General features: G+C 49.9%; 1 protein-coding gene across 3 annotated transcripts in view; it reads right to left on the bottom strand.

Moving 5' to 3' along the window:
- Positions 1-26,124, bottom strand: part of LOC141166784 (cytosolic purine 5'-nucleotidase-like) — a 78,673-nt gene that overhangs the window by 30,640 nt on the left and 21,909 nt on the right. For all 3 annotated transcript variants that reach the window (XM_073653810.1, XM_073653811.1, XM_073653809.1), the window contains exons 5-10: positions 25,345-25,436; positions 18,435-18,492; positions 16,849-16,942; positions 14,861-14,914; positions 13,795-13,878; positions 13,676-13,717 (exon numbers count right to left, since the gene is read on the bottom strand). In XM_073653810.1, the coding sequence (XP_073509911.1) occupies positions 13,676-13,717; positions 13,795-13,878; positions 14,861-14,914; positions 16,849-16,942; positions 18,435-18,492; positions 25,345-25,436 (424 nt within the window). The remainder of the gene's footprint in view (positions 1-13,675; positions 13,718-13,794; positions 13,879-14,860; positions 14,915-16,848; positions 16,943-18,434; positions 18,493-25,344; positions 25,437-26,124) is intronic.

The following is a 26,124-nucleotide window of genomic DNA, read 5'->3' as shown; positions in this document are numbered from 1 at the left end:
GGGGCTCAGAAGGTGCCATACATACCAAGATGGGGTCTCAGAGGGTGCCATACATACCAGGATGGGGGCTCAGAGGGTGCCATACATACCAGGATGGGGGCTCAGAGGGTGCCATACATACCAGGATGGGGGCTCAGAGGGTGCCATACATACCAGGATGGGGGCTCAGAGGGTGCCATACATACCAGGATGGGGGCTCTGAGGGTGCCATACATACCAGGATGGGGGCTCAGAGGGTGCCATGCATACCAGAATGGGGGCTCAGAAGGTGCCATACATACCAGGATGGGGGCTCAGAGGGTGCCATGCATACCAGGATGGGGGCTCAGAGGGTGTCATGCATACCAGGATGGGGGCTCAGAGGGGTGCCATGCATACCAGGATGGGGGCTCAGAGGGTGCCATACATACCAGGATGGGGGCTCAGAGGGTGCCACGCATACCAGGATGGGGGCTCAGAGGGTGCCACACATACCAGGATGGGGGCTCAGAGGGTGCCATACATACCAGGATGGGGGCTCAGAGGGTGCCATACATACCAGGATGGGGGCTCAGAGGGTGCCATACATACCAGGATTGGGGCTCAGAGTGTGCCATGCATACCAGGATGGGGGTTCAGAAGGTGCCATACATACCAAGATGGGGTCTCAGAGGGTGCCATACATACCAGGATGGGGGCTCAGAGGGTGCCATGCATACCAGGATGGGGGCTCAGAGGGTGCCATACATACCAGGATGGGGGCTCAGAGGGTGCCATACATACCAGGATGGGGGCTCAAAAGGTGCCATACATACCAGGATGGGGGCTCAGAAGGTGCCATACATACCAGGATGGGGTCTCAGAGGGTGCCATGCATACCAGGATGGGGGCTCAAGGGGTGCCATGCATACCAGGAAGGGGGCTCAGAGGGTGCCACGCATACCAGGAAGGGGGCTCAGAGGGTGCCATGCATACCAGAATGGGGGCTCAGAAGGTGCCATACATACCAGGATGGGGGCTCAGAGGGTGCCATGCATACCAGGATGGGGGCTCAGAGGGTGTCATGCATACCAGGATGGGGGCTCAGAGGGGTGCCATGCATACCAGGATGGGGGCTCAGAGGGTGCCATACATACCAGGATGGGGGCTCAGAGGGTGCCACGCATACCAGGATGGGGGCTCAGAGGGTGCCACACATACCAGGATGGGGGCTCAGAGGGTGCCATGCATACCAGGATGGGGGCTCAGAGGGTGGCATACATACCAGGATGGGGGCTCAGAGTGTGCCATGCATACCAGGATGGGGGCTCAGAAGGTGCCATACATACCAAGATGGGGGCTCAGAGGGTGCCATACATACCAGGATGGGGGCTCAGAGGGTGCCATACATACCAGGATGGGGGCTCAGAGGGTGCCATACATACCAGGATGGGGGCTCAGAGGGTGCCATACATACCAGGATGGGGGCTCAAAAGGTGCCATACATACCAGGATGGGGGCTCAGAAGGTGCCATACATACCAGGATGGGGTCTCAGAGGGTGCCATGCATACCAGGATGGGGGCTCAAGGGATGCCATGCATACCAGGAAGGGGGCTCAGAGGGTGCCACGCATACCAGGAAGGGGGCTCAGAGGGTGCCATACATACCAGAATGGGGGCTCAGAGGGTGCCATGCATACCAGAATGGGGGTTCAGAAGGTGCCATACATACCAGGATGGGGGCTCAGAGGGTGCCATGCATACCAGGATGGGGGCTCAGAGGGTGTCATGCATACCAGGATGGGGGCTCAGAGGGGTGCCATGCATACCAGGATGGGGGCTCAGAGGGTGCCATACATACCAGGATGGGGGCTCAGAGGGTGCCACGCATACCAGGATGGGGGCTCAGAGGGTGCCACACATACCAGGATGGGGGCTCAGAGGGTGCCATACATACCAGGATGGGGGCTCAGAGGGTGCCATACATACCAGGATGGGGGCTCAGAGGGTGCCATACATACCAGGATTGGGGCTCAGAGTGTGCCATGCATACCAGGATGGGGGTTCAGAAGGTGCCATACATACCAAGATGTGGTCTCAGAGGGTGCCATACATACCAGGATGGGGGCTCAGAGGGTGCCATGCATACCAGGATGGGGGCTCAGAGGGTGCCATACATACCAGGATGGGGGCTCAGAGGGTGCCATACATACCAGGATGGGGGCTCAAAAGGTGCCATACATACCAGGATGGGGGCTCAGAAGGTGCCATACATACCAGGATGGGGTCTCAGAGGGTGCCATGCATACCAGGATGGGGGCTCAAGGGGTGCCATGCATACCAGGAAGGGGGCTCAGAGGGTGCCACGCATACCAGGAAGGGGGCTCAGAGGGTGCCATGCATACCAGAATGGGGGCTCAGAAGGTGCCATACATACCAGGATGGGGGCTCAGAGGGTGCCATGCATACCAGGATGGGGGCTCAGAGGGTGTCATGCATACCAGGATGGGGGCTCAGAGGGGTGCCATGCATACCAGGATGGGGGCTCAGAGGGTGCCATACATACCAGGATGGGGGCTCAGAGGGTGCCACGCATACCAGGATGGGGGCTCAGAGGGTGCCACACATACCAGGATGGGGGCTCAGAGGGTGCCATGCATACCAGGATGGGGGCTCAGAGGGTGGCATACATACCAGGATGGGGGCTCAGAGTGTGCCATGCATACCAGGATGGGGGCTCAGAAGGTGCCATACATACCAAGATGGGGGCTCAGAGGGTGCCATACATACCAGGATGGGGGCTCAGAGGGTGCCATACATACCAGGATGGGGGCTCAGAGGGTGCCATACAATACCAGGATGGGGGCTCAGAGGGTGCCATACATACCAGGATGGGGGCTCAGAGGGTGCCATACATACCAGGATGGGGGCTCAGAGGGTGCCATACATACCAGGATGGGGGCTCAGAAGGTGCCATACATACCAGGATGGGGGCTCAGAAGGTGCCATACATACCAGGATGGGGGCTCAGAGTGTGCCATGCATACCAGGATGGGGGCTCAGAGGGTGCCACGCATACCAGGATGGGGGCTCAGAGGGTGCCATGCATACCAGGATGGGGGCTCAGAAGGTGCCATACATACCAGGATGGGGGCTCAGAGGGTGCCATACATACCAGGATGGGGGCTCAGAGGGTGCCATACATACCAGGATGGTGGCTCAGAGGGTGCCATACATACCAGGTTGGGGGCTCAGAGGGTGCCATACATACCAGGATGGGGGCTCAGAAGGTGCCATACATACCAGGATGGGGGCTCAGAAGGTGCCATACATACCAGGATGGGGGCTCAGAGGGTGCCATGCATACCAGGATGGGGGCTCAAGGGGTGCCATGCATACCAGGATGGGGGCTCAAGGGGTGCCTTGCATACCAGGATGGGGGCTCAGAGGGTGCCATGCATACCAGTATGGGGTCTCAAGGGGTGCCATGCATACCAGGATGGGGGCTCAAGGGGTGCCATGCATACCAGGATGGGGGCTCAAGGGGTGCCATGCATACCAGGATGGGGTCTCAAGGGGTGCCATGCATACCAGGATGGGGGCTCAAGGGGTGCCATGCATACTAGGATGGGGGCTCAGAGGGTGCTATACATACCAGGATGGGGGCTCAGAGGGTGCCATACATACCAGGATGGGGGCTCAGAGGGTGCCATACATACCAGGATGGGGGCTCAGAAGGTGCCATACATACCAGGATGGGGGCTCAGAGGGTGCCATACATACCAGGATGGGGGCTCTGAGGGTGCCATACATACCAGGATGGGGCTCAGAGGGTGCCATGCATACCAGTATGGGGGCTCAGAAGGTGCCATACATACCAGGATGGGGGCTCAGAGGGTGCCATGCATACCAGGATGGGGGCTCAGAGGGTGTCATGCATACCAGGATGGGAGCTCAGAGGGGTGCCATGCATACCAGGATGGGGGCTCAGAGGGTGCCATACATACCAGGATGGGGGCTCAGAGGGTGCCACGTATACCAGGATGGGGGCTCAGAGGGTGCCACACATACCAGGATGGGGGCTCAGAGGGTGCCATACATACCAGGATGGGGGCTCAGACGGTGCCATACATACCAGGATGGGGGCTCAGAGGGTGCCATACATACCAGGATTGGGGCTCAGAGTGTGCCATGCATACCAGGATGGGGGCTCAGAAGGTGCCATACATACCAAGATGGGGTCTCAGAGGGTGCCATACATACCAGGATGGGGGCTCAGAGGGTGCCATACATACCAGGATGGGGGCTCAGAGGGTGCCATACATACCAGGATGGGGGCTCAGAGGGTGCCATACATACCAGGATGGGGGCTCAGAGGGTGCCATACATACCAGGATGGGGGCTCTGAGGGTGCCATACATACCAGGATGGGGGCTCAGAGGGTGCCATGCATACCAGAATGGGGGCTCAGAAGGTGCCATACATACCAGGATGGGGGCTCAGAGGGTGCCATGCATACCAGGATGGGGGCTCAGAGGGTGTCATGCATACCAGGATGGGGGCTCAGAGGGGTGCCATGCATACCAGGATGGGGGCTCAGAGGGTGCCATACATACCAGGATGGGGGCTCAGAGGGTGCCACGCATACCAGGATGGGGGCTCAGAGGGTGCCACACATACCAGGATGGGGGCTCAGAGGGTGCCATACATACCAGGATGGGGGCTCAGAGGGTGCCATACATACCAGGATGGGGGCTCAGAGGGTGCCATACATACCAGGATTGGGGCTCAGAGTGTGCCATGCATACCAGGATGGGGGTTCAGAAGGTGCCATACATACCAAGATGGGGTCTCAGAGGGTGCCATACATACCAGGATGGGGGCTCAGAGGGTGCCATGCATACCAGGATGGGGGCTCAGAGGGTGCCATACATACCAGGATGGGGGCTCAGAGGGTGCCATACATACCAGGATGGGGGCTCAAAAGGTGCCATACATACCAGGATGGGGGCTCAGAAGGTGCCATACATACCAGGATGGGGTCTCAGAGGGTGCCATGCATACCAGGATGGGGGCTCAAGGGGTGCCATGCATACCAGGAAGGGGGCTCAGAGGGTGCCACGCATACCAGGAAGGGGGCTCAGAGGGTGCCATGCATACCAGAATGGGGGCTCAGAAGGTGCCATACATACCAGGATGGGGGCTCAGAGGGTGCCATGCATACCAGGATGGGGGCTCAGAGGGTGTCATGCATACCAGGATGGGGGCTCAGAGGGGTGCCATGCATACCAGGATGGGGGCTCAGAGGGTGCCATACATACCAGGATGGGGGCTCAGAGGGTGCCACGCATACCAGGATGGGGGCTCAGAGGGTGCCACACATACCAGGATGGGGGCTCAGAGGGTGCCATGCATACCAGGATGGGGGCTCAGAGGGTGGCATACATACCAGGATGGGGGCTCAGAGTGTGCCATGCATACCAGGATGGGGGCTCAGAAGGTGCCATACATACCAAGATGGGGGCTCAGAGGGTGCCATACATACCAGGATGGGGGCTCAGAGGGTGCCATACATACCAGGATGGGGGCTCAGAGGGTGCCATACATACCAGGATGGGGGCTCAGAGGGTGCCATACATACCAGGATGGGGGCTCAAAAGGTGCCATACATACCAGGATGGGGGCTCAGAAGGTGCCATACATACCAGGATGGGGTCTCAGAGGGTGCCATGCATACCAGGATGGGGGCTCAAGGGATGCCATGCATACCAGGAAGGGGGCTCAGAGGGTGCCACGCATACCAGGAAGGGGGCTCAGAGGGTGCCATACATACCAGGATGGGGGCTCAGAGGGTGCCATGCATACCAGAATGGGGGTTCAGAAGGTGCCATACATACCAGGATGGGGGCTAACAGGGTGCCATGCATACCAGGATGGGGGCTCAGAGGGTGTCATGCATACCAGGATGGGGGCTCAGAGGGGTGCCATGCATACCAGGATGGGGGCTCAGAGGGTGCCATACATACCAGGATGGGGGCTCAGAGGGTGCCACGCATACCAGGATGGGGGCTCAGAGGGTGCCACACATACCAGGATGGGGGCTCAGAGGGTGCCATACATACCAGGATGGGGGCTCAGAGGGTGCCATACATACCAGGATGGGGGCTCAGAGGGTGCCATACATACCAGGATTGGGGCTCAGAGTGTGCCATGCATACCAGGATGGGGGTTCAGAAGGTGCCATACATACCAAGATGTGGTCTCAGAGGGTGCCATACATACCAGGATGGGGGCTCAGAGGGTGCCATGCATACCAGGATGGGGGCTCAGAGGGTGCCATACATACCAGGATGGGGGCTCAGAGGGTGCCATACATACCAGGATGGGGGCTCAAAAGGTGCCATACATACCAGGATGGGGGCTCAGAAGGTGCCATACATACCAGGATGGGGTCTCAGAGGGTGCCATGCATACCAGGATGGGGGCTCAAGGGGTGCCATGCATACCAGGAAGGGGGCTCAGAGGGTGCCACGCATACCAGGAAGGGGGCTCAGAGGGTGCCATGCATACCAGAATGGGGGCTCAGAAGGTGCCATACATACCAGGATGGGGGCTCAGAGGGTGCCATGCATACCAGGATGGGGGCTCAGAGGGTGTCATGCATACCAGGATGGGGGCTCAGAGGGGTGCCATGCATACCAGGATGGGGGCTCAGAGGGTGCCATACATACCAGGATGGGGGCTCAGAGGGTGCCACGCATACCAGGATGGGGGCTCAGAGGGTGCCACACATACCAGGATGGGGGCTCAGAGGGTGCCATGCATACCAGGATGGGGGCTCAGAGGGTGGCATACATACCAGGATGGGGGCTCAGAGTGTGCCATGCATACCAGGATGGGGGCTCAGAAGGTGCCATACATACCAAGATGGGGGCTCAGAGGGTGCCATACATACCAGGATGGGGGCTCAGAGGGTGCCATACATACCAGGATGGGGGCTCAGAGGGTGCCATACAATACCAGGATGGGGGCTCAGAGGGTGCCATACATACCAGGATGGGGGCTCAGAGGGTGCCATACATACCAGGATGGGGGCTCAGAGGGTGCCATACATACCAGGATGGGGGCTCAGAAGGTGCCATACATACCAGGATGGGGGCTCAGAAGGTGCCATACATACCAGGATGGGGGCTCAGAGTGTGCCATGCATACCAGGATGGGGGCTCAGAGGGTGCCACGCATACCAGGATGGGGGCTCAGAGGGTGCCATGCATACCAGGATGGGGGCTCAGAAGGTGCCATACATACCAGGATGGGGGCTCAGAGGGTGCCATACATACCAGGATGGGGGCTCAGAGGGTGCCATACATACCAGGATGGTGGCTCAGAGGGTGCCATACATACCAGGTTGGGGGCTCAGAGGGTGCCATACATACCAGGATGGGGGCTCAGAAGGTGCCATACATACCAGGATGGGGGCTCAGAAGGTGCCATACATACCAGGATGGGGGCTCAGAGGGTGCCATGCATACCAGGATGGGGGCTCAAGGGGTGCCATGCATACCAGGATGGGGGCTCAAGGGGTGCCTTGCATACCAGGATGGGGGCTCAGAGGGTGCCATGCATACCAGTATGGGGTCTCAAGGGGTGCCATGCATACCAGGATGGGGGCTCAAGGGGTGCCATGCATACCAGGATGGGGGCTCAAGGGGTGCCATGCATACCAGGATGGGGTCTCAAGGGGTGCCATGCATACCAGGATGGGGGCTCAAGGGGTGCCATGCATACTAGGATGGGGGCTCAGAGGGTGCCATACATACCAGGATGGGGGCTCAGAGGGTGCCATACATACCAGGATGGGGGCTCAGAGGGTGCCATACATACCAGGATGGGGGCTCAGAAGGTGCCATACATACCAGGATGGGGGCTCAGAGGGTGCCATACATACCAGGATGGGGGCTCTGAGGGTGCCATACATACCAGGATGGGGCTCAGAGGGTGCCATGCATACCAGTATGGGGGCTCAGAAGGTGCCATACATACCAGGATGGGGGCTCAGAGGGTGCCATGCATACCAGGATGGGGGCTCAGAGGGTGTCATGCATACCAGGATGGGAGCTCAGAGGGGTGCCATGCATACCAGGATGGGGGCTCAGAGGGTGCCATACATACCAGGATGGGGGCTCAGAGGGTGCCACGTATACCAGGATGGGGGCTCAGAGGGTGCCACACATACCAGGATGGGGGCTCAGAGGGTGCCATACATACCAGGATGGGGGCTCAGACGGTGCCATACATACCAGGATGGGGGCTCAGAGGGTGCCATACATACCAGGATTGGGGCTCAGAGTGTGCCATGCATACCAGGATGGGGGCTCAGAAGGTGCCATACATACCAAGATGGGGTCTCAGAGGGTGCCATACATACCAGGATGGGGGCTCAGAGGGTGCCATACATACCAGGATGGGGGCTCAGAGGGTGCCATACATACCAGGATGGGGGCTCAGAGGGTGCCATACATACCAGGATGGGGGCTCAGAGGGTGCCATACATACCAGGATGGGGGCTCTGAGGGTGCCATACATACCAGGATGGGGGCTCAGAGGGTGCCATGCATACCAGAATGGGGGCTCAGAAGGTGCCATACATACCAGGATGGGGGCTCAGAGGGTGCCATGCATACCAGGATGGGGGCTCAGAGGGTGTCATGCATACCAGGATGGGGGCTCAGAGGGGTGCCATGCATACCAGGATGGGGGCTCAGAGGGTGCCATACATACCAGGATGGGGGCTCAGAGGGTGCCACGCATACCAGGATGGGGGCTCAGAGGGTGCCACACATACCAGGATGGGGGCTCAGAGGGTGCCATACATACCAGGATGGGGGCTCAGAGGGTGCCATACATACCAGGATGGGGGCTCAGAGGGTGCCATACATACCAGGATTGGGGCTCAGAGTGTGCCATGCATACCAGGATGGGGGTTCAGAAGGTGCCATACATACCAAGATGGGGTCTCAGAGGGTGCCATACATACCAGGATGGGGGCTCAGAGGGTGCCATGCATACCAGGATGGGGGCTCAGAGGGTGCCATACATACCAGGATGGGGGCTCAGAGGGTGCCATACATACCAGGATGGGGGCTCAAAAGGTGCCATACATACCAGGATGGGGGCTCAGAAGGTGCCATACATACCAGGATGGGGTCTCAGAGGGTGCCATGCATACCAGGATGGGGGCTCAAGGGGTGCCATGCATACCAGGAAGGGGGCTCAGAGGGTGCCACGCATACCAGGAAGGGGGCTCAGAGGGTGCCATGCATACCAGAATGGGGGCTCAGAAGGTGCCATACATACCAGGATGGGGGCTCAGAGGGTGCCATGCATACCAGGATGGGGGCTCAGAGGGTGTCATGCATACCAGGATGGGGGCTCAGAGGGGTGCCATGCATACCAGGATGGGGGCTCAGAGGGTGCCATACATACCAGGATGGGGGCTCAGAGGGTGCCACGCATACCAGGATGGGGGCTCAGAGGGTGCCACACATACCAGGATGGGGGCTCAGAGGGTGCCATGCATACCAGGATGGGGGCTCAGAGGGTGGCATACATACCAGGATGGGGGCTCAGAGTGTGCCATGCATACCAGGATGGGGGCTCAGAAGGTGCCATACATACCAAGATGGGGGCTCAGAGGGTGCCATACATACCAGGATGGGGGCTCAGAGGGTGCCATACATACCAGGATGGGGGCTCAGAGGGTGCCATACATACCAGGATGGGGGCTCAGAGGGTGCCATACATACCAGGATGGGGGCTCAAAAGGTGCCATACATACCAGGATGGGGGCTCAGAAGGTGCCATACATACCAGGATGGGGTCTCAGAGGGTGCCATGCATACCAGGATGGGGGCTCAAGGGATGCCATGCATACCAGGAAGGGGGCTCAGAGGGTGCCACGCATACCAGGAAGGGGGCTCAGAGGGTGCCATACATACCAGGATGGGGGCTCAGAGGGTGCCATGCATACCAGAATGGGGGTTCAGAAGGTGCCATACATACCAGGATGGGGGCTAACAGGGTGCCATGCATACCAGGATGGGGGCTCAGAGGGTGTCATGCATACCAGGATGGGGGCTCAGAGGGGTGCCATGCATACCAGGATGGGGGCTCAGAGGGTGCCATACATACCAGGATGGGGGCTCAGAGGGTGCCACGCATACCAGGATGGGGGCTCAGAGGGTGCCACACATACCAGGATGGGGGCTCAGAGGGTGCCATACATACCAGGATGGGGGCTCAGAGGGTGCCATACATACCAGGATGGGGGCTCAGAGGGTGCCATACATACCAGGATTGGGGCTCAGAGTGTGCCATGCATACCAGGATGGGGGTTCAGAAGGTGCCATACATACCAAGATGTGGTCTCAGAGGGTGCCATACATACCAGGATGGGGGCTCGGAGGGTGCCATGCATACCAGGATGGGGGCTCAGAGGGTGCCATACATACCAGGATGGGGGCTCAGAGGGTGCCATACATACCAGGATGGGGGCTCAAAAGGTGCCATACATACCAGGATGGGGGCTCAGAAGGTGCCATACATACCAGGATGGGGTCTCAGAGGGTGCCATGCATACCAGGATGGGGGCTCAAGGGGTGCCATGCATACCAGGAAGGGGGCTCAGAGGGTGCCACGCATACCAGGAAGGGGGCTCAGAGGGTGCCATGCATACCAGAATGGGGGCTCAGAAGTTGCCATACATACCAGGATGGGGGCTCAGAGGGTGCCATGCATACCAGGATGGGGGCTCAGAGGGTGTCATGCATACCAGGATGGGGGCTCAGAGGGGTGCCATGCATACCAGGATGGGGGCTCAGAGGGTGCCATACATACCAGGATGGGGGCTCAGAGGGTGCCACGCATACCAGGATGGGGGCTCAGAGGGTGCCACACATACCAGGATGGGGGCTCAGAGGGTGCCATGCATACCAGGATGGGGGCTCAGAGGGTGGCATACATACCAGGATGGGGGCTCAGAGTGTGCCATGCATACCAGGATGGGGGCTCAGAAGGTGCCATACATACCAAGATGGGGGCTCAGAGGGTGCCATACATACCAGGATGGGGGCTCAGAGGGTGCCATACATACCAGGATGGGGGCTCAGAGGGTGCCATACATACCAGGATGGGGGCTCAGAGGGTGCCATACATACCAGGATGGGGGCTCAGAGGGTGCCATACATACCAGGATGGGGGCTCAGAAGGTGCCATACATACCAGGATGGGGGCTCAGAAGGTGCCATACATACCAGGATGGGGGCTCAGAGTGTGCCATGCATACCAGGATGGGGGCTCAGAGGGTGCCACGCATACCAGGATGGGGGCTCAGAGGGTGCCATGCATACCAGGATGGGGGCTCAGAAGGTGCCATACATACCAGGATGGGGGCTCAGAGGGTGCCATACATACCAGGATGGGGGCTCAGAGGGTGCCATACATACCAGGATGGTGGCTCAGAGGGTGCCATACATACCAGGATGGGGGCTCAGAGGGTGCCATACATACCAGGATGGTGGCTCAGAGGGTGCCATACATACCAGGATGGGGGCTCAGAGGGTGCCATACATACCAGGATGGGGGCTCAGAAGGTGCCATACATACCAGGATGGGGGCTCAGAAGGTGCCATACATACCAGGATGGGGGCTCAGAGGGTGCCATGCATACCAGGATGGAGGCTCAAGGGGTGCCATGCATACCAGGATGGGGGCTCAAGGGGTGCCTTGCATACCAGGATGGGGGCTCAGAGGGTGCCATGCATACCAGTATGGGGTCTCAAGGGGTGCCATGCATACCAGGATGGGGGCTCAAGGGGTGCCATGCATACCAGGATGGGGGCTCAAGGGGTGCCATGCATACCAGGATGGGGTCTCAAGGGGTGCCATGCATACCAGGATGGGGGCTCAAGGGGTGCCATGCATACTAGGATGGGGGCTCAAGGGGTGCCATGCATACCAGGATGAGGGCTCAGAGGGTGCCATGCATACCAGGATGGGGGTTCAAGGGTTGCCATGCATACCAGGATGGGGGCTCAAGGGGTACCATGCATACCAGGATGGGGGCTCAGAAGGTGCCATGCATACCAGGATGGGGGCTCAAGGGGTGCCATGCATACCAGGATGGGGGCTCAAGGGGTGCCATGCATACCAGGATGGGGGCTCAAGGGGTGCCATGCATACCAGGATGGGGGCTCAGAGGGTTCCATGCATACCAGGATGGGGGCTCAGAGGGGTGCCATGCATACCAGGATGGGGGCTCAGAGGGGTGCCATGCATACCAGGATGGGGGCTCAGAGGGGTGCCATGCATACCAGGATGGGGTCTCAAGGGGTGCCATGCATACCCGGATGGGGTCTCAAGGGGTGCCATGCATACCAGGATGGGGGCTCAGAGGGTGCTATGCATACCAGGATGGGGGCTCAAGGGGTGCCATGCATACCAGGATGGGGGATAAAGAGGTACCATGCATACCAGGATGGGATGGGGGCCACTAATTCCGGGATGGAGGATATTAACAGAATTGGGGGACATTACCCCAATACCAGTGTCATCAGTAGACCCCCTCCCCCATAACAGGGCATCATGACCACATTTTTTGCTTAAATTTTTTTTTCCTATTTTCCTCCTTTAAAACCTAGGTGCGTCTTATGGTCCGGTGCATCTTACAGTCCGAAAAATACGGTATATATACACGCACAACATAATAGGTAGTCTAGTGGTTTCTCCAATATCAATGATAATCCATTACAATAGCAAAGACTATGACAGTTCAGAACATTTTGAAGATGATATCAGACTCATTTTCAACCCTCTTGCAAGCTGATTTCCTTTCCATATGTCTATTTTAATTGGATTCTGGCACAGTCTCATGTTAGTGAGAACTTTTGTGTTGGTATAAGTAACACCACATTTACATTTCCTACATATACATATACAGGACATATTTCTGATGTACAGTATACACGGTTCTTGTAACCTAACAGCTTTGACTCCTTTGGTAGTTGGCGCTAAGTGGCCAGAAACATCTTGAGCTATGTGCAAGTGATGTCTTTTATAGAGTTTTCCAAGGAGAAGACCACTCAGGAATCACCAACATTTTTTTTGTGTCTTTTTGTCCATTTCCTTAGCACTTGTTCAACATTTTTGTCTGCCAATGGGTTTGATTGTTTTATCAGCGTTTTGGGTCATCTTTTGTAGAGGCATTTTCTAATCATATTTTTTCTCTCAACAATGGAGCGAAAACTCTGGGGAAAAACTCACAAGATGCCCAATCGTTCCCATTGACTTTTCCTATAAAGTATAGAACTTCTGAGCATAAAAAGCCTGAAGAATGTCAGGCTCACTTCTTTTAGCCGTCTGGTGTCTTTGGAAACCTGAAGCAGTTAAAAGATGCTCAAAAGATGGAACATAGGAACAGCAAGTCATTTTTACATAGTATATGTATATGTTCATTCTGTTGAGCGTTTTTGAGCGCTTTTTCAGGCGGGTTTCGAAGCAGACCACCTGAAAGAAACGTTATGTGCATATACCCTTAACGGGTTAGCTAATTAGTAACCAATCTGACTTCTCCAGAGACCTCTCTATAGATATTAGATGTAACCTCTATGTAATATCCCTCGGCTACTCATTTTATGGGGTTGTAGGCATCAGACTAACCTTATCTTCAATTCCATCATCAAACAGGTAGGACATGATGGCCTGGAGGAAGGAGACAATATGAGGCACTGTGCAGGATACGGGGAGTGACCGGTACTTCGAAAATTGGACATACTCACGTTGGTGTATTTGTAATCACTATTTGTGGCTAGAAAAACTTTTCCCACCTCTCGTAAACGATTCAGCAGCAAATGGATTCTCTCCTGGAAAAATCATATAATAAAATAAAAAAATAAATTTTTCCAATAATATATTAGCGAATAATGAGTAAATAGAGGTGGTGGTCTCTCATTCAGGACCCTCATCTATTAGCCTTTGCGCTGGAGGACCCAACATGCCCATGCATTTCTCGGGCAGCTTTGTGATTCTAATGAGCACCATGTAATGGTTTCTTTTCTCGGTGGTGATGCTGGAGAGGTACTGGGCACTCGCTGTTAAATTCCCCCCAGATAACAGCTTCTTAGTTTCCCTGCACATTCAACCTTGATGTTGTCTGTGGTCATAAATCAGCTGAGAGAAGCTTAAAAAAAGGCCTGAAGAAAAGAAGTAAAAACTCTCCAATTACACTGTCAGAATGAACTCACTGATGAATTCTCAGTTAACTCATTCTGCAGTCAGCAATGGACAGTGCAGCACAGAAGCAATAGAAGGCAAATGGTGCAACATTTTTAATGAAACTTAATTGATTTTAGCCAAAAATACATGTTTTTAAATAAAAAATTTAAAAAATGTCCTCAAAAGTGGACAACCCCTTTGTTCTACACTTTGCAGACAGGACACAGAGACCACACATGTGGGCCCGCAGTAGCCTCTGTAACAAGTGCTAGCAGCCCCATGTTCTCAAACCCTTGGGCTCATTAATATGTGTTGTAACTATTTTCTTTCCAGAGCACAACTTATGCAATAATTCCAGTAATAATTGAGACAAGGCAGACACAATATAAAAAAAGACAATTTATGCTCATATACTTCAGGCTATAGTGCTCTCAGTTATACAATGGATCTATACATGGGCCCAAATCTCTCCCATAATATATGAGCATGTGTACCTGCAACCTGGTGTACTGTCTCTTTAAATCTTACAGGTTCATTAATGGACGATGCATCTATTTGGGTGGGTATTCTATAAAATGAAGAGAATGTGTCCCTGTTTCACATGTCCCCCTTTGGTAGGAAAAAACTTACATCTTTGAGAACGTATTTATTCAGATCTTTCAGAGTCTTTTCTTTCAGAACACCCTATGGAAATATAGAATAGGGTAATAGAATCAGTAAATTAGACACTCATGACCCCATATTAATGAAAAATAATGGTAAGAATAAAAAGATACGTCAATAAAGTATCAAATAATTGTCACAATTTCTAGAATATATCTCCTTAGGTGTTGTCCCCGTGTCAGTATTTTACATCAGTATTTGGTCAGTATTTTACATCAGTATTTGTTGGCCAAAACCAGGAGTGGAAGAATCAGAGGAAAAGTATAAGGCTGTGTGCCCACTATGTGTTTTTTAAGCGTTTCCACAGCGGCAATTCTGCTGCAGAAACGCTTAAAAAACGCATGGTAGAAGGCCTGCCATGTTCCCCAATGATAATCCACATGTGCTGTGCACATGCTGCGGAAATTTCCTCTGCGGATTATCATTGTGGAAAAATCCGCAGCACTACCAATTATTTTGCGTAAATGCGGCGTTTTCGCCGCCATTGACTTGCATTGAATCACATGATATCCGCATCACTGCATGTGCACATGCGAATATGAAGAGGTTCAATGTGCGGATGGTACCCGGGTTTGGAGAAGAGGAGACTCTCATCCAGACCAGGGTACCATAGAACCTGTAAAAAAAAAAAAAAAAAAGAATTAAAATAAAAAAATACATTATACTTACCTTCTGATGGCCCCCGGTCTTTTCTCCGCTGCGTCCGGTCTCTTCTACGGCTCGCGATGGTCTAAAAGGACCTGCCATGACGTCATTTAGTCATGTGACTGCCGACGTTAGCGGTCGTGTGACCTGTCACATGACTAAATGACGTCATGGCAGGTCCTTTTACACCACCGCGAGCTGTAGAAGAGACCTACGCAGCGGAGAAAAGACCGGGGGCCATCAGAAGGTAAGTATAATGGGTTTTTTTGGTTTTTTTTTACCATTTTTAATCTTTTTTTCAACTATTAACTTGGTCACATTATATAAATCCATGCCGGTTGAATGGATTTATATAGTGTGACCAAGTTGTCAAGCACTTTCCAAGTGATGCTAAAATCACTTGGAAAGCGCTTGTCAACCCGCATGCGGAAATGCATGTGAAGAACGCTTCACATCCGCATGTCCCTGACAGGAAAAATGCATGTACAATCCGCATGTACAATCCGCATGTACAATCCGCATGCGTTTTTTCTGCCAGGGAGATGCAGAAACGCTCAGGAAAAATCCGGAGCATTTCTGCATCGTGGGCACATAGCCTAATAGAAACACGTCACCACTTCTGTATTTATCACCCACTCCTGGTTTTGGCTACAAATACTGAGGTAAAAAACTCACCAAATACTCAGCATGTGCATGTGGCCTAACAAATATGCTTTTTGACCTGCAGATTTTCCTCAGGTTTATGGGGAACATCCAAACAGAAAACATAGCGTACCCGCAAAAAAATTGACATGTGGCGGATATGAAACACGCACCGCAGATCAGTTTATGCTGAGTAAAAAAAAAAAAGCACAAAAAAAAGCACAGTGGGAAGGAGATTTCTATAAATCCCATCTACTTTGTTGGATCTGTAGACGCTTTTGAGGCAGCAAAAAGTACACAGCGTCAAAAACGCACCAAAAGTTCATTTTGGGGACGTAGCCTCAGGGTCCAATTGAAGTAGTCCAGGCCTAGGCCCCAGCCTCCTTCCATGGTTGTAAAGGATAACATGGCGTAAGATAACCTGGGATTGTTTCCGAAAAATAAGTGAGATGCGTTTTGTTCTCTATCTGGTAGACACGGAGAAGATCTGATGACTCCCTCGCTACGTGAGGCTCGAGGAGTGACGTGACCCATTGACAATTCCACCAGAAAGGCGTGAAGTGGTGGCAGCTCTTATCTAATCCATATTGGGCTCCGCCTGTTGTGTTGCTGACAGTCATGACGACGAGATAATATGTCAGACCTCCACACCCCTCCCATGATCTCACCGAGTCGTGCATGTAGTCCATGGCTTCTCTCACATCCTGGAACATACTTTTGTAGGACATAAACAGATTTCCGTGGCGATATCCGGTGTCGTAGCTACAAGGAAATTCAGATACAAAATCACTAACATTTTTATAAGAAATAATACCGTCATCTTGAACTGAGGTATCACACACAGAAATTTTTTGAAAAATACCACTGCAGTTTTTGATGCATTTTTTTAAGACAAGACCAGAAGTGGATCCAGCACAAGGAGAAGTAAAAGGGCATTACTGGAGTATTCCCATGCCTTTGATTCCACTCCAAGATGCCTGAAGGGCCCACAGTGCCCAGGGCTCAATTGGAGGCATCTGCCATACATGTACCAAATGTATGGAACAGGCTCAGGAGCTGAGCCCGCTCCATATAGCACTGGTGCCGGTTGTGTTAAAACTAGGTCGGATCATAGCAAACTCTTAGATGCCATTGTCAATCGTGTCAAACATTTAAGAGGTCGGAAAATAGGGAAGATGTTCCTTTCAACACCCATTAGTCTCACTCCAACATGATTGTGGGGTGCCAAAGGCAGCTGGGGGGCCTAGTGAAGACCCTGTAATATTTATACCACAGACTAGGCTTCATAGGAGAAAGGAAATTTCACAATACAATTCAATATTATAGTATTGCAATGCATTGTAGAATCATTTAAGTGACTGAAAGCTCAAGTTTGCTAAAAGAACTAATCAAAAATGTAAAAAAAAAACTTAAAAAAAAAAAAAAATTGTGTTCACCGTGAGCATAACCCTCAGAACTACACTCATGTAATTGAAATTGCAACACCAAGAAGGAAAGTAGGGGAATTATGGAAATCACAAGATGAATAGACATGGCATTGATATGCAAATAATGAAAAATTGAAACAAAATTTTCAAAACATCTCAATTTATTGAGTATAAGCACCACATGCAAAAATCCCCACACTTCCAGCCTTGACTGCTATCAGTGAGGTTATTAATTGTTGTCTGAGGAATGTTCAGCACTTGGGTAAATCATCAAGATCCGCTGCTGGCAGCTCCTTTTGTAATTGCCGTCCAATGACGTCCCAGATGTGTGCAATGGGAGACAAGTCTGGAGACTCTGCAGGCCATGGTAGCACGTTTAGGCCTTGCAGGCTGTTCACAGTAGCACAGGCTTAGGGTAATTGTGTTTAAAAACGGTCCCTGTGACACTTTGGAGAAACATGTCTATTAACCCCGTGATTTTCATGATTCCATGACTTTTACTTTTTGTTGTTGCAATTTCAGTGTTGAGGAATGTAATATATTATCATAATATTAATCCAAAAAAGATAAAAAATTGAAACAAGAGGAAGTAGGAATCTAAAAAAGCCCTAGGGCCGGCATGAAAATTCAAAGATTTCTACTTTTTATTTTTAATATAGATTGTGACATGTAAAAAAAAAAAAAATCAGTGCCCAAAATAAATACAAAAAAAATATACAAAAACCTGATTTAAACAATAAGTCATTTTCTGATGAGGCATTCCCTTTAAGAAAATTTAGAATAAGGCTTTAAGGAGCCGCAATATATAGTGGGAAATAGATACTTACTTAACATATCGTGGGCAGTCAGTAAAAAAATCCACCAGGCAAGCATATAGATAGGTTTCTGTGGAGAGAGACGGCACAGATCACGAGCATGTATGCTCAGTTTGGAAAAAGAGGACGACATCTAACTAATGTGGTTGCAGTAGAAACCTGTCGTAAATTGCACCTCATTTTTTTGTGCAAATTTGCGCCCCTCCCCCACACACTCCAAAAAAGAGATTAAAGTGTCTATAAAAGAGGTTAGTCTAAAAATGTGTAGATTTATTATTGGTTTGTACCAATTTTTAGTTTCAGCTTAAAAGGGTGGTCTGAAGTCCAAAGTAATTTTCTTCCTAGATACCTATCTATTTCCTGCCAAAATCTAATTTTTTTTCTAATATTTGCAATAAAAATTCCATATTCTTCCCTAACTACACTATCTAACTGATTTTCTATTTTTTTTTTCACTTCCTTCTTGATAACGCTTAGATTGACAACCAACAGTGCATGCTGGGATACTCAAATGAAATGTCATGAGGGGGCAGAGGCTGTAGTCACCTGCCCCCTCCCTGAAACAAAGCGTCAGTGATGCTCATTTCAGGGGCTGAACTAGTCCCTGCTCGATGAGTACTGTGCGATGTGCACAATGACAGTGCGCTCTCTTGCCGTTGGCTCATATCAGCAGTAACGAGCCGACAACAGAGCGCACTGTCAGAATACCTGGTGCTGGTCAGTGTGAAAATTGCAAGATTGCTAATTTGTTTTTTTCAATAAAGATTGTGATATGACAAAAAAGACATTGTCAAATAACAAAAAAATATAACCCACATACATGATAGATAGATCATTTTCTGCCAAAACATTCCCTTTCTGCTAGTCAGAGAAAGGAAGTGCCAGTACATATTGCGCTGGCACACGTTATAGCATCTGTACATACACACAAAAATCAAGTGGATGACCTTAAGGTGTTCCAACAGTTTTAAGGCCCTGTGAGGAGCTAAATAACATCAGGAGCTAAGTCCACTCCATACAAGGCAGGTGCTGTCAGTGTTACACAGCCAGTACCTGCCTCTAATACCAATGACTGTAGCTAGCTCCAATCGCCGATGTTTATCCATTTAGATCAGACCAGGGCAAACTGCGGGCCGCATCCAGCCCTCTGGCTGTTCCAGTCCAGCCCACGGCCCCAGACAGCAGGAGGGCTGAAACAGTGGCCCACGGTCTGCACCATGTCCTCCCCTGCCCGCTGTCCATCCACCACTGCTGCCCGCTGTCACCATTATCTACATCCTCAGGATGCAGACAGTGGTGAATACATTGGTGGAGGATGAGGCCGCTGGGTCCATCTTCCACCAATCAGCGTGTGAGACAGCAGACGCGTTGACGTAATTTCATTGCGCTGCTGCTTAAACTCAGTGCATAGGAGACAGGAGCAGTGTGCCGGGGGAGCATCAGTTTTTTTTTTCCATGAGTATGGTATATTTGTATGTATATAGGAGGCTCTATGGGGCTCACACTGTATACAGGAGGCTGTGTGAGGCTCATACGGAGACTATGTGGGGCTCACACTCTATATATGGAGGCTATGTGGGGCTCACACTATATATATAGGGGGCTATGTGAGGGGATCATACTGTACAGTATATAGGAGGCTATGTGGGGGCTCACACTGCATATATGGAGGCTATGTGCGGGCTCACACTGCATATATGGAGGCTATGTGTCGCTCACACAGTATATATGAAAGCAATGTGGGGCTCACACTGTATATATGGAGGCTATGTGATGCTCACACTGTATATATGGAGTCTATGTGGGGGCTCACACTATCTATGGAGGCTATATGGAGCTCACACTATATATGGAGGCTATGTGGGGTTCACACTGTATATATGGAGGCTATGTGAGGCTCACACTGTATATATGGAGGCTATCTGAGGGGATCATACTGTATATAGGAGGCTATGTGGGGGTCTCACACTGTGGGGCACATGATGTATATCAGAGGCTAGGTTAGGCTCACACTGTATATATGGAGGCTATCTGGGGGGGCTCATACAGCATGTAAGAGGTAAAGAGGAAAGTCCAGCTCACCTATGTTTAATTCAGCTTGTAGAGTTAATCTTGGGCAGCGCACGGAGTGCTGTGTTGGCAGCAAGCAGGAGAAACAAAGAGAACATCCAGCATCAAATGGGACGTAATGCTGGATTTTCACTTTGAATATAAGAGGCTATGTAGGGGGCTCACACTGTGTATAGTGAGGCTATGTAGGGCAAATGCTGTATATCAGAGGCGATGTGGGCCACATGCTGTGTATCAGAGGCTATGTGGGGGTCACACTATATATAGGAGGCTATGTGGGGCTCACACTGTTTCTATGGAGGCTATGTGGGGGACTCATACTGTATATAGAAGACTATGTGGGGGCTCATATTCTATATTGGAGGCAATGTGGGACTCACACTGTATCTATGGAGGTTATGTGGGGCTCACACTGTATATAGGAGACTACAGGTGTTCCCACAAAATTACAATATCATCAAAAAGTTAATTTATTTCAGTTCTTCAATCCAAAAAGTGAAATTCATATAGAGTCATTACAAACAGAGTGATCTATTTCAAGTGTTTATTTCTGTTAATGTTGATGATTATGGCTTACAGCCAATGAACACACAAAAGTCATTATCTCAGTAAATTAGAATACTTTATAACAACAGCTTGAAAAATGTTTTTAAAATCCGAAATGTTATCCTACTGAAATGTATGTTCAGTAAATGCCCTCAATACTTGGTCGGGGCTCCTGTTGCATCAATTACTGCATCAATGCGGCAATGTGGCATGGAGGCGATCAGCCTGTGGCACTGCTGAGGTGTTATGGAAGCCCAGGTTGCTTTGATAGCAGCCTTCAGCTCGTCTGCATTGTTGGGTCTGGTGTCTCTCATCTTCCTCTTGACAATACCCCATAGATTCTCTATAATAGATTCTCTATGGGGTTAAGGTCAGGCGAGTTTGCTGCCAATCAAGCACAGTGATACTGTTGTTTATAAACCAGGTATTGGTACTTTTGGCAGTGTGGACAGGGGCCAAGTCCTGCTGGAGAATGACATTTCCATCTCCAAAAAGCTTGTCGGCAGAGGGAAGCATGAAGTGCTCTAAAATTTCCTGGTAGACGGCTGCGCTTTGGTCTTGATAAAACACAGTGGACCTACACCAGCAAATGACATGGCTCCCCAAACCATCACTGGTTGGGGAAACTTCACACTAGACCTCAAGCAGCTTGGATTGTGGCCTCTCCACTCTTCCTCCAGACTCTGGGACCTTGATTTCCAAATGAAATATAAAATTTACTTTAATCTGAAAACAACACCTTGGAACACTGAGAACAGTCCAGGTCTTCTTCTCCTTGGCCCAGGTAAGACGCTTCTGGCGTTGTCTATTGGTGATGAGTGACTTGACACAAGGAATGCGACACTTGTAGCCCATGTCCTGGATACGTCTGTGTGTGGTGGCTCTTGAAGCAATGACTCCAGCAGCTGTCCACTCCTTGTGAATCTCCCCCAAATGTTTGAATGGCCTTTTCTTAACAATCCTTTCAAGGCTGTGGTTATCCCGATTGCTTCTGCACCTTTTTGTACCACACTTTTTCACTAAACTTTCCATTAATATGCTTGGATACAGCACTCTGTGAACAACCAGCTTCTTTAGCAATGACTTTTTGTGGCTTACCCTCTTTGTGGAGTGTGTCAATGACTGCCTTCTGGACATCTGTCAAGTCAGCAGTCTTCCCCATTATTGTGGAGCCTACTGAAACAGACTAAGGGACCTTTTTAAACGCTTAGGAAGCCTTTGCAGGTGTTTTTTTGTTAATTATTCTAGTTTACTGACATAATGACTTTTGTGTTTTCATTGGCTGTAAACCATAATTATCAACGTTAACAGAAATAAACACTTGAAATAGATTACTCTGTTTATAATGACTCTATATAATATATGAGTTTCACTTTTTGTATTGAAGAATATGAAATAAATAAATTTTTTGATGATATTCTAATTTTGTGAGAAGCACCTGTATGTGGGGGCTCATACTCTATATTGAAGGCTATGTGGTGCTCACACTGTATATATGGAGGATATGTGGGGCTCACACTGTATACATGGAGGCTATGTGGGGCTTACTCTCTCTCTCTCTCTCTCTCTCTATATATATATAAGGCTATGTATGGGGATCATACTGTATACAGGAGGCTATGTGGGGGCTCATACTGTATATAGTGAGGCTAGGTGGGGCACATGCTGTATATTAGAGGCTATGTGGAGCACATGCTGTATATATGGATGCTATGTCGGGGGCTCATACTATATATAAGAGGTAAAGAGAAAAGTCCAGCTCATCTATGTTCAATTCAGCTTGTGGAGTCATTCTTGGGCGGTGCACAGAGTGCTGTGTTATCAGCAAACTGGAGAAACAAAGTGAATATCCAGCATCACATCACGTGGGACATGATGCTGGATTTTCACTTTGTATATAAGAATAAGAGGCTATGTGGGGGGCTCACACTGTATATAGTGAGGCTATGTGGGGCACATGTTGTATATAAGAGGCTATGTGGGGCACATGCTGTATATAAGAGGCTATGTGGGGCACATGCTGTATATAAGAGGCTATGTGGGGGGCTCACACTGTATATAGTAAGGCTATGTGGGGCACATGCTGTATATAAGAGGCTTTGTGGGGCACATGCTGTATAGCATAGGCTATGTGGGGCTCATACTGTATATAGGAGGCTATGTGGGGGGCTCACACTGTATATAGTGAGGCTAGGTGGGGAATATGCTGTATATCATAGGCTATGTGGGGCTCACACTGTATATGGGTGGCTGTGTGGGGCTCATGCTGTATATAGGAGGCTATGTGAGGCTCTCACCATATATAAGAGACTATGTGGGGCTCATACTACTGTATATAGGAGGCTATGTGGGGATCATACTGTATATAGGAGGCTATTTGGGGCTCACACCATATATATGAGACTATGTGGGGCTCAGACTGTATATAGGAGGCTACGCGAGGGCTCACTCTGCAAAAAGGAGGCTATGTGGGGGCACACGCTGAATATAGGAGTCTATGTGGAGGCTCACGCTGTATATAGGAGGCTATGTGGGGGCTCATTCTGTATATAGGAGGCTATGTGGGGGCTAATACTGTATATAGGAGGCTATGTGGGGGGCTCATACGGTATATAGGAGGCTATGTGGGGGCTCATTCTGTATATAGGAGGCTATGTGGGGGGCTCATATGGTATATAGGAGGCTGTGTGTGGGCCCATATGGTACATAAGGGGGCTGTGTATGGGCTCATACGGTATATAGGGGGATTTCAGCATACTTAATGCTGCTCAATATTAAGTGATACAATTAATAATTATAATTAATATGTTAATATTAAAGGAGTTTTCCCATGAACAAAAGTTAATTTTAGAAATTGTCTGTGTCTGACCGTGTACAGAACATACCACATCTCCTGGGCAGGGGAGGAAGCAAAAGACAATACAGACATTACAGCACGGGATCACAGGGGATTCATTTTGTGAGGTAAAATATTGTTTAAAAACAGGCAGTGAAATGTTTTACCTCAGATAATGAATCCTCTGTGATCCCGTGCTGTAATGTCTGTATTGCTTTTTGCTTCCTCCCCTGCCCAGGAGATGTGGTATGATCTGTACACGGTCAGACACAGACAATTTTTAAAATGAACTTTTGTTTGTGGGAAACCCCTTTAATATTATTGAGCAGAATTCATTTCAGCCTATTGCTTCCACCCTCCATAACAGTCATGGTCTCTCATGTGGCCCCTCGGGAATATTAATTGCCCACCCCTGATTTAGATCAATCAGTGACAGTGACATTTAAATGGTTCCATTACCAGTGAGCACTCCGGTGTCCATCAGCTCCCTGCGACATGATCACATGATCATGGGGAGCCGATAGGTTGCCATGACAGCCGAGGGCCTACTAAAGGCCCCCATTGCTGCCATCTTTGTACATCCATGAAGCCCAACCTGTGGCTAAGCTAAATTTGATTAAAGAAAAAGTTTTCAAAAATATTATGGGCAATATGGACAATAAAACTTTCACGCTCCTTATCTATGAACTGCTAAAATATTTACAGCCAGAACTGTTTATCTCTCTCCCATAGTAATAGCTCTGCTATACGTCACCTGTCTCATCTATTGCATTATTTCTGTGTCCTATTAATATGTGACTCTTCAGATTTTGTGTTATTCTATTCCTGATGAAGAGGCCTGAGTAGTCTTGAAAGCTTGCAACCTCTTACCATCTTTTCAGTTAGCCATTAAAAGGTATCAACCATTGAGGACTCTCAAATCGAAATATTTTTCAAAAATATAAAAAAAATATAAAAGTTTTAAATCGCCCCCTTTTCCAAAATCAAAAATAAAGAAATGCAAAAAAAAACCATATTTGGCTCGTTACATGAAGTCTAATCTCAGTTCAACAGCTCCCAGGAGTTTGTATGTTCTCCCTGTGTTTGCGTGGGTTTCCTCCGGGTTCTCCGGTTTCCTCCCACACTACAAAGACATACTGATAGGGAATCTAGATTGTGAGCCCCAATGGGGACAGTGCTGATAATGTCTGTAAAGCGCTGTGGAATTAATGGCTCTATATAAGTGAGTAAAACAAATAAATAAATATTTTTTTTTTACCATTTTGCAGTACTTTAAGTTTTAAAATGAATTGTACCATTCAAAACTATAACTCATGCTTCAAAATTATGGCTCTTGGATGAAGGGGAGGAAAAAAAACCCAAGAGCAGAAAAGTGGAAAATGGCCCAGTCTTGAAGGGGTTAAAAGGTAAGACCAGAGAAAACACTAGTAGCTTACATCATGCCCAAATGACAGGCACACTTTAACTTACCTGACAGGTTGAACAGTGTGTTGAGGATATGATATCTCTTGGTGTCATCTCTCTGGATGAATTTATTGGGGTATTTAATCCAGATCTCAGCCCTAAATAATATAATGGAACGGGGTTGGAACATTTCTTTTCTGACATCTTTTAATTAGATTAGATCACACCCCCTGAGCATGTAAGGCGAAACACGCGTTGGGGTGGAGGGACACAGCACTCAAACTCTCATACTCTACTATTCAGGCAAGTGCACCATCTCCTATTGGATAAGTCTATAGGCTATCAATTTGCACACTGTTGCTATAAATATATCTTAGACTCTATATGACCACCTATTTATATTAAAACGAGTATGTACCATCTTTGCCGCATTATTTCATAGATCTATACATTCTTTATATTAGGTTTCAACTTTGTGTCCCTCTCTTGAGGCACCTATGTTTTTATATTTTATTTAATTACTTACTAATAAAATTACATTTTAAGGATTTATGATTCACTTCTTTTACCCTGTGTATGTAATGAGATATATATACATTAGTAGTAACATGGTATTGTTATACTGCTATGCTTGATGTGCTATCCTACATATTTTATGTATTTTTAGGACATAATTTAGATTGATTCGATCTTGTAAATTAGAATCGTATATGCTAATTGTAATTGTATATATTGAAGCATTAGAAGGGTATTACATCGTTGAACAGAACGTGTACAGTACACGTATTCAGCCATATCATCGTGTGATCTTGTATAGGATCACAGGTAACAGGACCCCTAAGTGTG

The sequence above is a fragment of the Phyllobates terribilis genome, unplaced genomic scaffold, assembly GCF_046119375.1.
Source record: "Phyllobates terribilis strain yellow unplaced genomic scaffold, ASM4611937v1 Scaffold_11__3_contigs__length_659146591, whole genome shotgun sequence".
Classification (NCBI taxonomy): domain Eukaryota; kingdom Metazoa; phylum Chordata; class Amphibia; order Anura; family Dendrobatidae; genus Phyllobates; species Phyllobates terribilis.
Note: the sequence above shows the minus strand (reverse complement) of the source record. Positions and strands in the feature narration are given on the sequence as shown.